This window comes from Myotis davidii, unplaced genomic scaffold, assembly GCF_000327345.1.
Source record: "Myotis davidii unplaced genomic scaffold, ASM32734v1 scaffold292, whole genome shotgun sequence".
NCBI lineage: Eukaryota > Metazoa > Chordata > Mammalia > Chiroptera > Vespertilionidae > Myotis > Myotis davidii.
The window spans coordinates 3,890,059-3,904,902 of NW_006285042.1; the positions used below are offsets into that span (position 1 = coordinate 3,890,059).

Genomic DNA, 14,844 nt, shown 5'->3' on the forward strand with positions numbered 1-14,844 from the left:
TACTACTGAAAGTTCATAAAAATCAGTATTATCCTATGAATACTTGAAAGAAATGAACTAGCTATTAATGCTAATTGGAATTTTAAAAATCAGAGGCTAAGTGGAAACACAGAGCTTCAGTAGAAGTCTATACATGTATTATATTATTATTTGCAACTTAAAAACGGGCATGTACACAGAGTGAGAGCCAATTTTTAGCTTGGTAATTTCCTAGGCTCTGTGTCTCAGGCAAAAATAGGCTTTTATATAAATTAGAAATGATACATTAGCATGGAAAGGGAACTTAAATATCTTTAAAATTACTCATATGTAGAATGAGCAAAGTCCTCATTTATAGAGTAAGGGTAAGTATAATATCTATAAATATAACTTTCATGAAGGCATGAGGCAACCCTAATAGTTCAAAGAACAAGTTTGAGATAATTTTACAGGCTTTTAATATCAAAGACACTTTCTGCAGGGTGATATCTATATCTTTTTTGTATCTACAGTTGACTCTTAAACAACACAGGTTTGAACTGAGTGGGTCCATTTATTTTTTAATAAATACTATAAATGTATTTTCCCTTATTATTTTCTTAATAGCCTTTTTTACTAGCTTACTTTATTGTAAGAATAAAGTATATAATATACATATACAAAATATGTGCTATTTGACTATGTTGTCACTAAGGCTTCTGGTCAACAGTAGGCTAATAGTAGCTAAGTTTTAGAGGAATCAAATATTACTTGGATTTTTCACTGTGTGAGGTTCAGTGCCCCTAACTCCCATGTTGCTCAAGGGACAACTGTATATCTGTTTCTATTTTTATCTATCTAGAATATATGTATATATATTCTAATAATGAAAGCAATCCTTTCAGAAGTACAAAAACAGTAACCATGATCTGCAAACTTTGACTATACAGAGTGACTATTAGGGTACAATGCTGACTTTCACATCATTGCATATGATGCTATTGGAAAGGCATGCCCTTCAGATGGCTCTCAGACAACAGCATCCAGTTTCACCTGTTCCCCATTACAAACATTTTCAAGAGTCCTAGCCTGGGTAGGGTTGCAGCTTGCATCTTGTTATAGAATTTGTAGTGAGCAAAGTTACTGGTTAAAATAGTGAATAAACACAGCTATGGTCTCATTTAAAAAATACGTTTGTTAAATTCATCACCTTTAAATTTTTTCAGAAATTTGATACAGAAGCATGAATAACCAACTCAAATATAATAAGTACATTTAACATACTTAAGAGCTCCTTACAAATGAATAATCCCTACAATCTTCTACTGTACCCACTCATAAAAATATATAAATATTATTTAGCATTTAATTCCATTAATAGCACTTATTTTACATAAATAAGTGTGTGCTGTCAAAATATGGAATCCTTCACACCAATATGTCTTATTTACTACCTTAAAAATTTGTGTCTCTGTGACACAAACTTCAGATTATGTGAAATTTAACTACCACAACATGCCTTGATATATGCATTCTAAGGTTTTTGAAGGGCTCAGAGAAAAGCTTAAAGATGTATTGACTTCACTACACCAATTACTGCTTAAATTTCTTATCACAGCGCAGCAAGAATCAAAAGGAGATAAATGGGGAGGGAGATAGGATAAAAGCCAGAGAGATTACTGAAGAGCTAGAGAAAAATTCATCTTCATGATCCAGCCAGCTTACAACCATGAGTGTAAATATATTGTTTTTTACAATTCATACTTCAATAATTATAGGACTATTTAAATGAATGGAAGACAAGGTACACACCTTGTCTTGTGCTACTATATTATATTCATCATCTCCAAATTAGATCCCTACTGAGATGTATTTCATTTTCCATATTGATAATTATTTTCTCCTACATATAAGAGATAAACTTGTTTTTAGCAAAATATCCTTACTCAAGAAACTAAGAACTCCCTGTGACCATATAAAAATGAATATTGTGGCCAAAACCGGTTTGGCTCAGTGGATAGAGCTTCGGCCTGTGGACTGAAGGGTCCCGGGTTCGATTCCGGTCAAGGGCATGTACCTGGGTTGTGGGCACATCCCCAGTGGGAGATGTGCAGGAGGCAATTGGTCGATGTTTCTCTCTCATCGATGTTTCTGACTCTCTGTCTCTCTCCCTTCCTCTCTGTGAAAAATCAATAAAATATATTTTTTAAAAAATGAATATTGTGAAATAGCTTATGCAATCAAAAATATATTTTAAGAATTACCTAGCTTGAAACTCTTATTTTATGTGAACTTGTCAAGATATTTAGGTATTAGATATGTTTCATATTGCTTATTAATATACCAAGGGATAGGAACAAGTGTGCATTTATTTGAGGTTAAAAAGAACTTTCATGCATATTACACTTGATAGGATTAAAAATCACTTCAGTGATGTTTTTAACACTTCAAAAAGCACCAGAGTTCTATTTTGGACCAAAGGATAGAAAGATCCATAATCAATTTATGTCCAGCATTTACCATGCCCATCCCCAACCCCCATTGCTTCCTGTGTATTTTTTACTCATTTGGGCATTCATTCATCTATTTATCATTCAACAAATACAGTTATTGAGTGCCCACTATTATGGAATCTGGAGCTCCATTGATAATTGTTTTCTTTGTTAATTGTGACCTTAATTTTTTTATTATCATTTTTGTATCTCTTTAGTGCTTTTCATGGTCTGATGATAGACCTACTGGGGTTGATGAACAACACATATTTTAAAAACATCTCTAGTGTGTTGAATGCTAAGCTACATGATGGACAACATCAGCTTAAATCATTGTCCTTGCTTTATCATCTAAAGTTCAAGTTAACCTAGTAATAAGATGTTCCGGCCCTAAATTTCATGGGAAAATATACATTTTGCTTGCTTTTAAACTAATTTTTAGAAAAAATTCTTCTAAGTCTTATACTATTTTAAAGACAGGACGGAGTAAGGATCTTCCTTATTTTAAATATAGGAAAGACAAACAAATTTGACAAAATATAAACAGCTGTTAATATGAAGTAGAATGTTCCATGTTATATATATTTTTTGTACCTTTTTGTAAATTTTTTTAAGTAGAAAGACTTGTTGTTGTTGTTGTTGTTGTGTGTGTGTGTGTGTGTGTGTGTTTTCTATCTAGCACATGTATTTGATCCTGATAAAAAAATTCATGGAGGTAGGACTGTGATACCCTCATTGTAAAGGGCAGAATTCTGAAAGAGATGCTGGTGGACCGATTAGTCTGCTAGTTGAGAGCTTGAACAGAGGAGGGAGGCTGAGAAGGTGAACCCCTAACTGTTTGATGCTATGTACCACACCCCCCCCCCAATCACTTTATTTTCCCCATTTTTAGTGGTATGAGGCTTTTCAGATTTGAAGGTTACTGCCTTTGTGAGGAGACATGGAGGTATTAAGGCTATAATTCTTTAAAGCTGCAGGCTAGAGCGATAAGAGGAAAAGTTGAGAGACAAGAGATTAACCACTGAGAACAGCAGATAGGAAATGAGGAAAGTGGAGATGCTGAAGGATTCTGAGCTAACACAGATCAAAGAACAGAGCTTCAAAGGGTCACTTGTAGCAGACAGCCCTCTGTGTAGTGTGAGAGTTGAGAGGGATTCTTCTATTTCTTGAGTTCCTACCAGCACCCTCACCCTTTCCCAGTTTTCACCATTTCCGATTGGGTGGACAGGTATGTGTGGTGTGTGTATTGCAGGTGAGGAAAATGAAGAACATGGGGAGCCTGAAAAGAATCTGGGATATGAGATAGGAAGTCAGGAACATGAAGAACAAATTGTTCTCTCTCTGAAGTAGGCCAACCGCTGGTTTGCCAGATAATTCACCTCTAATCACTCCAGGCCGTAATACAATTAGTGAACTAAAATGTCCAAATCCCTCAATAACATTTTTTTTTCATGCCCTTGTCCTGAAAAAGCATGAGCCTCAGATAGCTTCACAACTAATTTGCACAATATAACGGTCTCTTCTCCTTCTAATATCTTTAAGTTGTTAGTCTTGGAGAGATGAAAAAAATCAGAACAGAGAACAAAGAACTCTCTGCTCACAAAAGTATTCATTTCCAACTGAGAGCATTAGAATCTCAGGAAGAAGGAAAATTATCGGTGGTTATGGGCTCCACCTACACACTGCCATCAAATTCATTTTTCTCTAAGCCCAGGGTTGAATACCTCATTTCTCTATTCAAATACCTTTCATTGCCAAAAGCAGTATTTCCCACCCTCCCCCAAAAGATTCTCAAAGTCATCTTGGTAAGTATTTCTTGAGAAAAGAAATTCCAAGATCAAATAAGTTTAGGAAATGAGTTAAGCAAAATTTCTTACTGCAGAACTTTTGAAAACTAACCTGAAGCATGAATTTCCAAGGTGTGGGACATTTCTGAAACTTTTAAAATCAAGATATTCCTTTATCCTTATCCCCCCAATCACTGTCCGCTCCTGCCATTACCTCCCTACCCCCAACCCCTCCAAAAACCCCACCTAGAACTTTTTATGCTATTAGAATCCCATGAAACAGGCTAGGAAACCCTGACCTACTCTACAAAAAGCCTGGATGCTGGAAACAGATCTGAGTGTAAGTCCCTGTGTTACTAGTTCCTAGCTGAGTTATATTAAAACAACAACAAAGACTTAACTTTTTATATGTCTGTTTGCTTATTGGTAGAATGAGATAATAACTATTCCAGAGTTGTAAAGATTGAGTTAACAATCTTAGGACTTAGACCTTAACTTGCTTTTCCAGCTTCATGAAGAAAGCAGGAACGAAAGAGTGGAGGACCCTCTAAACCATAAGCCATTGAAAGTATTGGGCGTCATCCCATGCACCAAAAGATCACTGTTCAATTCCTGATCAGGACACAAGACCAGGTTGTGTGCTTGATCCCTCAATTGATGGTATGCTCTCACATCCATGTTTCTCTCGCTCTCAAAAAGAAAAAATCAATAAAAAAATACTGTTTTTTAAATGAAAGTATTGAGAAGGGTTTAAATAGGAATGAGTGGTTTGAATTCTCCTGCCTTTGCTAAAGCAGCTGGAAATATTCCCAGAGGCTCATACTGCCCTACCCTTATCTTAACACTTATAAATCCTACTTATCACTCATGATTCTGCTCAAAAGACTCTTTCTCAACAATGTCCTTATCCATACCCTCACTGGCAGTTTGCAGTAATCTTTTCATGTAAACTCTCTGGCCTTTTTTCTTTGCACTTACCACTCACTACTACAGATCAGAGTTATTTATGTGCTGCTGTGTTTATTTTCCTAACTAGGATCCTTTTAGGGTAGGGTCCACATCTTATCCCAGGCTCATCACTTTATAGTTCACAAAGTGGATTTCTAATTACAACATCACTGTACATAAATATAGAGTTGACTTTCTTCCAAGTTAGCAAAATCTATTAGTTCAGAGTTTTTTCCAAAAGTAATTTGTATCAGAGCATCGTCTGCTGCCCTCCTGTGTTTGACACAAATATAACTTTAGATCAGGACAAAAAAGAATAACTGGATCAATTACATTTATTTGGACTATGTTGGGAAGCATGAGACTTGGTTGGAAAGTTTTGATAAAAGGGAAGTGTGTAGAAGGCCACCAGCCCTATTTATTGGAATTCTGACTTAGGGGAGACTTAGGGGAGTGTTGAAGGCGGGCCCCCTAATTACTCCTTGACCTTACCAAACAAGCCTGTGCTTGTGCAGACCCCCAGGTGCTTACTGGAATCCTTATGCTTAATCCTTGGATGCCCTTGCCTAGAGGACAATGTAAACATGTGTCCTCCCAAGATTACTCACCTACTGATTGTATCTAAAGATAAAAATTCCAATAAAAGCCTAACGAGGCAGGCAATCGAGGCTGCCTGGCTTCTTTAGCAGGGCTGTCCCTTAGCCTTCTCTTTCACAGTGAAAGTGTGTTGGAGTAATCTGTTCATCCATCCCTCAGGGGCTGCTGGTCAGCCCTGGCAGGACTACACGTTAAATGGATCCCACCCCCACCCCCACCCCGCGCGTGCACGCGCGAGTACACACACACACACAGAAATTATTACTCTTCCCATTAAAATCATCTTTATTCAAAATATTTCAAGTTGCATTTTTACTTAGGCCTATAAGAACTTCCATATTGGTCCAATATTCCTTCAGTATAATTTATAAACTTTTTTTTTCTTTTTGCTGCAAAAAGCTTTATGTTTTCCATTTGGTCCAATGCATTGTAGAGGGCTCCAGGGTGGTTAAAAGAATGGCTAGTGGTTTTGGGGAGAGGCTCAGGCAAAAGTCAGAAACCAGGGGGATGCAGAGGGGCCCCTCAAAGGCCCCTAGCTGTGCTTGCGGGTGAGACTTTCAAAGAGATACTCGCCCAGCCCAGCCTGGGGGCTGGCAGGCTGCGGAGGTGAGTCAGGTGTCTCCCATCTTCTTGATGAGTTCCACCTCCTCACCCAGGAAGTGGTTCTGCAGGAACTCACAGAGCTGAGGGTCTGAGTGAGTGGAACCCAGGGCCTGCAGCTCCAAAAGGGCCTGGTGCATGTTCCTCTCCAAGGCCAGGGTGGCTTCCATGGCGCCCTGAGCTTCACCCCACTCATCTTGGGGAGGCTTCATTCAGCACATCCTGGAAGAGAACGTGCTCAGTGCACTCACACTTAAGAGTTGCGCTTTGCCAACTCATGGAAGAAGTGGCCCACGCCCCTGAGAGCCACATCGTCTCGGAGGAAATAGAAGCCCAGAGAGAGGTAGGTGTTGGGTCCGCAGGTGCAGGCTGGCCAGGCAGGTTGACAGCAGCCTCCACCTCGGTGGAATAATTCTGATGAGTTTGGGAGCTCATGGTTGTTTGGCAATAAGGAATTGAGGCAGAAAAAAAAAAAAAACGGTGTTGGCTGGTCTCAGAGGCTGAGGTGGTTCTGAAGGTGGTGACTGGGAAAGACAGTGGAAGGTGGTCAGAGGCTGGAAGAAGGGGTGTCCCTGGGTCTGTTTGTCCAAACACTGTTGAAGCAAGAGACAGATCTGGGACTGCCAAGAGCACTGTCTCTGATACTTTTAATATTTCTATTTTTTATCTGAGATAATCACCGATTTTAAATTATTCTAATGTGATTTTTATATACTAGACCTGTTTGAACAACAGTATATTTAAGACTTTATATTTGGAACTAGATAGACCTGGTTCAAATTCTGGCCTAGTCACATAGTAATTGAGTGACCTTGAGCAAATTACTTTTCTGAACCGATATCATCTGTAAAACAAAGATAATACCTCCCAGTCCAGCCGGAGTGGCTCAGTGGTTAAGAATCGACCTATGAACCAGGAGACCATGGTTCGATTCCCATTCAGGGCACATGCCTGGGTTGTGGGTTCCCCAGTAGGGGGCATGTAGGAGGCAGCCGGTCAATGATTCTCTCTCATCATTGATGTTTCTTTCTCTCTCTCCCTCTCCTTGCTTCTCTGAAATCAATAAGAACATATTTTAAAAAATTATTTTTAAAAAGATATTAACCCCTTATCAGATGTATCATTGGCAAATAATGTTCTCCCATACAGTGGGTTCCCTTTTTATTTTGATGGTGGTTTCTCTTGCTGTGCAACTTTTTATTCTGATGTAATGTCATTTACTTATTTTTTCCTTTGTTTCTCTTGCCTTAAAAGATGTATCGGCAAAAATTCTACTACATGAGATGTCTGAGATTTTGCTGCCTATATGCTCTTCTAGGGTTTTTATGGTTTCATGACTTACATTTAAGTCTTTTATCTATTTGAGTTTATTCTTGTGTATGTATAAGTTGGTGGTCTAGTTTAACCTTTTTGCATAGTAAGACTTTATGTGCCATTTCCACTGCATTAACATTTGTACAGAGGGCACAAAAGCAGCAGAGAGTAAAACTACCAGCACTTAGCATGAATCAAGGCAGTGGCACCAAACTACTAAATGTCATTGCATTCTCCACTGTTATAAACTTCTCAATAAAACAAAGAAAACCAAAAAATCAACTTAAACATGTTCTTGATGAAGCAGTCATAAGTATTGATTTTATGAATCTTAGCTGGAGAACACATCTTTTGAAGTTTTTCATAGTTCAAAACTGGTAATACGCATAAAGCGTTTCTGCTGCCACCAAGTACAATGGTTTTCTCAAAGGAAAGCATAATTTGAGTTGCAAACTGAACTGGCTATTTTTCTTTCTCAAGGAACACAATTTTTACTGGAAAGAACCACAAACTACTATTATTCAGAATTGGCATTAAGCATATATTTTCTTGAAAATGAACTAAGTGGGCCTGTCACTTCAAGGAAAACAACAGACTATACATACTTGCTACCAGTGATCAAATTTAGGCTATCAAGCAAAAACTTAAAATTGTGAAAAACTGATACTGTAGTTTTCCTGCTTCCCAATACAGTAAGACTCTCCTGATGAAATCAGTGGTGATATTAATAAATGTGACTTGATATGTATGACATGTTGTCAACATTTGGAAAGTCTATATAACTCAGTGAGCCAATACTTTTTAAACTACTGGCGCATGATGTTGCAAAATAATGGGTAAAAGATCTATTCAAAGTTTAAGATACATGAATACATTTTAATGTAAAAGAGACTGAAAAATTCACTGATCAAATTCCATGCCATAACAAACTTTTAAGAAATTACTACTTGTTGGGTTTTGCTAGAGTATCAAAGATTATCCACAATTATTTGAAAAGGTTATTAAAATATTTCTTCCTTATTACATAAGTAATTTTTTCATACTTCAATGAGAACTTCATATCCCAATAGTTTGAATGCAGAAGTAGGTAGGAGAATCCAGCTTTCTCCTAAGCTAGACATTGAAGATGTCCAAAATTGTTTTTTAAAAAAAGATTTTTTTAAAAAGTGTTGCCCTGGCCAGTGTGCCTCACTGGTTTGTGTTGCACTGCATACTGAAGGATCTTGATTCAAATTTGATTCCCTGTCAAGGGCACTTGGGTTACAAGTTTATCCCTCACCCAGGTCGGGGAGCTTGTGGTGTTACCCGAAAGGGGACCTGGGCATTGGTGGGCCTGCGTAAGGCCAGCCGGTAGTGTGTGGGTTCTTGATTTCGTGAAGGAAAAATTTCACGCGAGTCCAGATGACTATGAGGGAACATTTATTAAAACTGGGGACGTAAGCAAACAAGGGATTAGCATAGAAGCAACAGGAGAGCCTAGGCTGTGCTGCCTTAGCCTCTGGGAAGTCAGAAAAAAGACCTTGGGATCAGTTTCAGGGGTTAGCCTGGGACAAGCTGCTGCTGCCCATTGCTCCTCTGGTTGCAAGTCTCCTGGAGTGGGGAACCTTTTTTCTGCCAAGGGCTATAGGGTATTTATAAATCATCCGAGGGCCATACAAAATTATCAACTTAAAAATTATCCTGCTATATTTGATCAAACATTTAATTAACTCACTCTTAATGCCTTGGCAGGGCCTGACCAAGTGATAAGGCCACAGGTGATGCATGCCTGTGGGAGAAGTGGGGGAAGAGGGAAAGGGAATGGCTGGGATGGGGGAGGCTGCCCCCCAGAGGGAGAGCACACACTGGGTCCTTTGTGTTGAGGTTTTAGCTTCTTCCCCACAGATGAAAATCTTAGGAGGGTTTTAGCAGAATATTCTGTTTTCTAGGTGTGCTCTTCCAGGGCGGTGGTCTCCTCTGATTGGTGTCAGATGGTCCTGGTGTTACCCACCTGGTTTTGCTGCTTTTCTAGGTCTGGAGCTGAAATACAACTGAGGTCCAGATGTTACTTTTAGGGAGATGACCCCTTGTACCTGCTATAAACTGCTCTGTCATTTTGTTTAGCTATCTCAGTTTCCCTATTTCGATTGTCCTGGCTTACTGGCCTGTCTCTGCGGGAGGCAACCAATCAATGTGTCTTTCTCAAATCGATGTTTGTCTCTCTTGCCTCCCCCTCTTCCACTCTCTCTAAAAAGCAATGGAAAAAATATCCTTGGGTGAGGATTAACAACAAAAATTTTTTAAAAAGTGTTTTTAGCTAGCATGTCATGGTTTTATTAATGTTGTTTTAAATAAATTACTACGTTTTAAAATTTTCTAGCAGCCACAAACCTCCTAAAGAAAGGCTCTGTAGGGTATTCAAGAACTTGTAGGAATGTAATGGAATCCCAAGGCCTATATGCTTGAGAACCACTGATCTAAAATAATGGCAGATCTTATCACTTAATAATTTCACAATGGCTCCCAATCTCCTTCAGGGTAAAAGTCAGAAGTCCTTACATTGGCCTAGCAGGCTCTTCTCTGTTCCCTCTACTCTTTCCCTTGCTCACTCCCTGCAGCCACACTCTCCTCTGCTGTTCCTCCAACAAACCAGACACCATCCCAGCATCGGGACCATGGCACTGGATGTTCCCTTTGCCTGGAAAGCAATTTCCTCAGTTTTCTGTATGGCTTTTACCCTCACTTCCTTAAAGTCATTGCTCAACTGTCACCATCTCAATAATCTAACATGAGCATTCTACTTAAAATTGCAACCCCACCTACTCCCATCCTCCTTACAGGACCTTGTGGCCCCGACGCCTGAAACAATGCCTGCCTACCATGTAGGGCTCAACAAATACTTGTTGAATGTTGAATGAAAACTCTTTGGACAGCTTGTCATTTCTCATGACCTGTCCACAAAGTCCCAAGAGAAAGAGAGGATGTAATTTCAGAGAGCGAGGGCAACAGAAAAGATTTTTTGAATGGGAGAAAAAGATGGTGGGACACAATGATCACAAACCTCAATACTGAAGGCATTATGGACCCGCAACGGGCTCCTGGGAGAAGTCAGGGTGGGATCATTTTTTAAGGCTGTACAGGGCGGATTTAAGTGTCAAGCAGAGAACGCTGGCCCCGCGCCGACACCCCTGCCCGTTTCCGGTTTGGAATCCCAAGAACAGGCAGTCCCCAGAACCCTCCCTGGACCCCTCCACCCGAACACAAGCAGCCCACACCAAGAGACTGAACATTTTCTGAACTTTATGGAAAAACCAACAGCGACGATCAACGGGCTGAAAGCGAGCCTCCCTATTCCGTCTCACTCCAGTGCCGTCTCCCCTGACGCTCGCAGGCTTCAGGGTCGCCAAGGTGACAGTCTCAGGGGCCCCAGCGCTGTGTTCCGAGGGTCCACACGCAGGCAGGTCAGGAGAGGCGCCCGGAGGAAGCACGTGTGTACGGGGAGACGCCGGAGGCGCGCAGAACCGACCCCCGGTCAGGGCGCGCGGGAGGGACGGCACACCGGAGGATCATGGGTGCTCTCCCGCACAGTGGACCGGCGGGACCTCAGTTCTCCTCGGGCTTGTCGGCCGGCGGTCCGCAGGGCTGCAGCATCTTCTCCATCAAGTTGAAGCGGACTCGAGCTTTGCTCTCGTTCTCCGCAATGGCGAAGTAGTTGAGGAGGTCGAAGTGGCCCATGTAGGAGCAGTAGGAGTCGCGGTGCTGGTTCACCAGCCATTCCCACTTGGTGGTGTCGGCGTGGCCCGTGCCGATGTACTTGGACTGCAGGTGCTCCAGCTGGCTGTGGATGGTGTAGCGGTCCGTCATCTTGCCGCTTTCCTCGTCGCTCCCAGGTCAGAGGCTGAGACGACAGGGAATCGTCCCAGAAAGCCACGCCAGAGAGGGACCGCTCCGCCGAACCTCCGGGCCGGTGCTGTCGCGGGCGAATGACGTCTCCGAGACGAAGCTGCGCGTATTCGCGGTTCTAGGACTCGGAGACGGAAGCGGAAGTGTATTCTGTCCGGTGATTGGAGCTGCCTAGGCGACGCTATAAGTCGGCCGCCCCTATCGAGAGCCCCAGCCGCTTTCGGAGAGCGTTGCACGATGGTCCACTTAGTGGCCCTTTTTCTTACAGGGAGGTTTGCATGCTGGGACTTGTAGTCCCCGAAGCTTCCTGCGTGCAAACTTCTAGGAGCCCTCGCCGCTTTTTAAGAGGCCTTGGGGCGGCCTAATGGGAGTGGGTGGTCGAGGCGGTTTGGGGCCGACAGAAAAGGGGAAACTCAAGTGGGACATAATAGGCAACTTGGAAAATGAACTTGGTGTAATTTTGATTTCGGGGCTAACGTGGCTGCACGGTAGCCCCTTCACAATTAGAGGCAGATTACCCTGAAGTCCTGAGACCCGAGTTCTGGTCCTTCCTAGTCGTGCACAGTGGAAGTTATGTCAACGCTTGCAGGGCCGCCGTTTCCTGCCTGTAGAACAAAGTACCGGTCCCGACACGTCCGGCGCCCACATCAAGCCCCCTTCCTCTCTAGCTTCTAATTTTGATATCCTGCGCCAGCCTGTGCCTCTCTGCTCGCCTCTCAAGTTCGCTGCACAGACTGTTCCCTCTGCTTGGGATGCCTTTGCACCTTGGCAGGCACTTCTCCCTTAAGTCAGCTCCAAAGCATCTCCTTGAAATCGGCTTTGGCTACCTCCGACAGATGCACATTCCCCTTCCTCTTTGCAACGTGTATGTCTTCTCTTCGTTATTATCCCTTTATATCCTATATATTTCTTTCTTTCTTTTTTTCTTTTTTGGTTTAACAACTTCCTCACTCGAATACAAATTGCTTGAGAAAGTTTACTTTATTGATATGTTTTATCATATTCTTCTTTTATGATATCCTCATAATCTGGCAGAGATTGTATTCTCAAAATACATTTGATGAATGGATCAACAACTGTATGACAGCCAAATGGAAAGAACTCTTTACTGGGAGTAAGACAACTTTAAAACAGTTTTAAAAGTTGTAAACTATAGTTAATACTGTATTGAATATTGGAAATTTTCTAAGTGTAGATTTCAGGCGTTCTCACCACACACACAAAAAGAGTAACTATGTGAGGAAATGGATATGTTAATTACCTTAACTGGAGTAATCATTTTATTATGTTGCACATTTTAAGTATAAATAATTTTTAATTTTAAAAGAGGAAAAAAGAAAACAAAAAATATTCTTTATGAGATCAAATGTACCAAAAATGAAAAAAAAACCCCACCCGCACGTTTTATCCTTCAGATTAAACCTTGTTATAACAAACATTTCATTCCTAAAACGTAGAGACTCATATAAGGCATACCTATGGATTCACCGTCCAAATATATCAAATCTGCCGTTTTGCCATTTTTGTTTCCAACTTTATTTTGTTTTGGGTTTTTAAAGAAGTAAAACTATGGAAACAAAATGGAAGTTCTCTGTGTTCTCCTCCCTAATCTATTCACTTCAAGATACTATCTTGAATTTAGAGTTAATTATTTCTGAGCCCAGTGTTTGTGTTTTTTGTTTTTGTTTTATTGCTGAGAGTTTGTGCATACATACACAATAGTGTTATTGTTATGCATATTTTAAAGCAAGGGTGGGGAGCCTTTTTTTCTGCTATGGGCCATTTGGATATTTATAACATCATTCTTGGGCCATATAAAATTCTCAAATTAAAAATTATTTAATCATAACATTTGATCAAACATTTCTTTAATTCACCCCTAATGTCTTGGCAGGGCCAGACCAAAGGATTTCTTGGGGCTTGTACGGCCCTTTGGATCCCCAACCCTGTTTTAAAGCTTTATATAAATGACACTCTGTATGTGTAGTTATGAAAGTTGCTTTTTCCCTCCCAAAACATGGTGTCCTCAGACATTTAAAAAGTTTTCAAATCTGATGGGTTGAATGAATTTCATGGTGCCTTTAATATGCATATCTTTGTGTGTTCGTATTTATTTACTTCTTTACAATTTATCTGTATTGTGTTTTTTAAAATAATTTTTTATTGTTGAAAGTATTACATACGTCCCCTTTTCCCCCTATTAACCCCCTCCTACTCCTGCGGAGTATCTTTTTAATGTGTTTATTTCTGCTCTGTGCATATTCATATTCTTTGCCCATTTTTAATTGAAATTTGGGGTTTTTAAGTAATTTTTAGAAGATATTTGTATAGTCAGTTTACTAGTCTTGTCAATTATGAAGCAATGGCAATCTTTTATTTTATTTTATTATTATTTTTAAATCTTATATCTCCTTAGGAAACATAGCACTATTGTTTATTATGTCCTATGAATAAACAACTGTATGACAGCCAAATGGAAAGAACTCTTTACTGGGAGAAAGATAACTCTAAAACAGTCTGTTATATCCTATGGAGAACTTCAATCTTAGGTCACAGCATTAAGAGCTCCTGGTTTTGGTCCCACAAGCTCTCTTTGAAATGACCCATATGAAAATATTTTTCTAGTCTTCGGCTCATCTTTACCCTTTCTTTATGGCATAATTTGTTGTACAGAAGTCAACTTTAAAGTAGTTAGATGTGTCATCCTTCCTTCATGTTTTGTGGTTTTTGCATTTGGTTTAAAAAAATAAAATCAAGCAAAACTTTTTCTACCACTGGGCCATAAAAAAGAGTTTTTATCTGTTGTCTTCTAACAGTTTTAGAATTTTGTTTTCTTTAAAAAATTTATTAGAATTGTTTCAATCCACCTGGGAGTTTTTGTTTTGCTTTATTTTGCTTTAGGGCAGGGATTTTTCAGCTGGTGTCCCTCAAGAATTACACTGATGTACTGCTACATGCAATACCTGATTAGTTAGTCAGAGGCACTGACCTCTTTCCCCCTAGATTGTCAAATAAAAAAATGACAACAGCCAACACAACAATAACCATCTGGTGTGAGTGAATCAAAATTATACCTACTTTTTTTAATCAGATTGGAAAAAAATACAATATATTTTTTTGGTGTGCTGTAAATTTTAGTAATTAGTTTATATAGGCCATGAGATGAAAAAGGTTAAAAACTGCTGCTTTAGGGATTTAATTTTTTAATACTTTCCTATATGGTTAACTAGTTCCCATTGATAACCAGTCATTTATTAAACAGTACA

At 40.0% G+C, this 14,844-nt stretch overlaps 1 protein-coding gene across 1 annotated transcript; it reads right to left on the minus strand.

The window, feature by feature from the left end:
* Nucleotides 1-10,955: 10,955 nt before the first annotated feature.
* SF3B5 (splicing factor 3b subunit 5) lies at nucleotides 10,956-11,678 on the minus strand. The gene has a single exon (XM_006755399.2). The coding sequence runs from the start codon at nucleotides 11,537-11,539 to the stop codon at nucleotides 11,279-11,281; it is 261 nt and encodes an 86-aa protein (XP_006755462.1). The 5' UTR covers nucleotides 11,540-11,678; the 3' UTR covers nucleotides 10,956-11,278.
* Between the last annotated feature and the right edge of the window lie 3,166 nt (nucleotides 11,679-14,844).

What these genes read in the sequence shown, in the direction of transcription:
- SF3B5 (XM_006755399.2), bottom strand. Translation starts at nt 11,539, where the DNA reads ATGACGGACCGCTACACCATCCACAGCCAGCTGGAGCACCTGCAGTCC.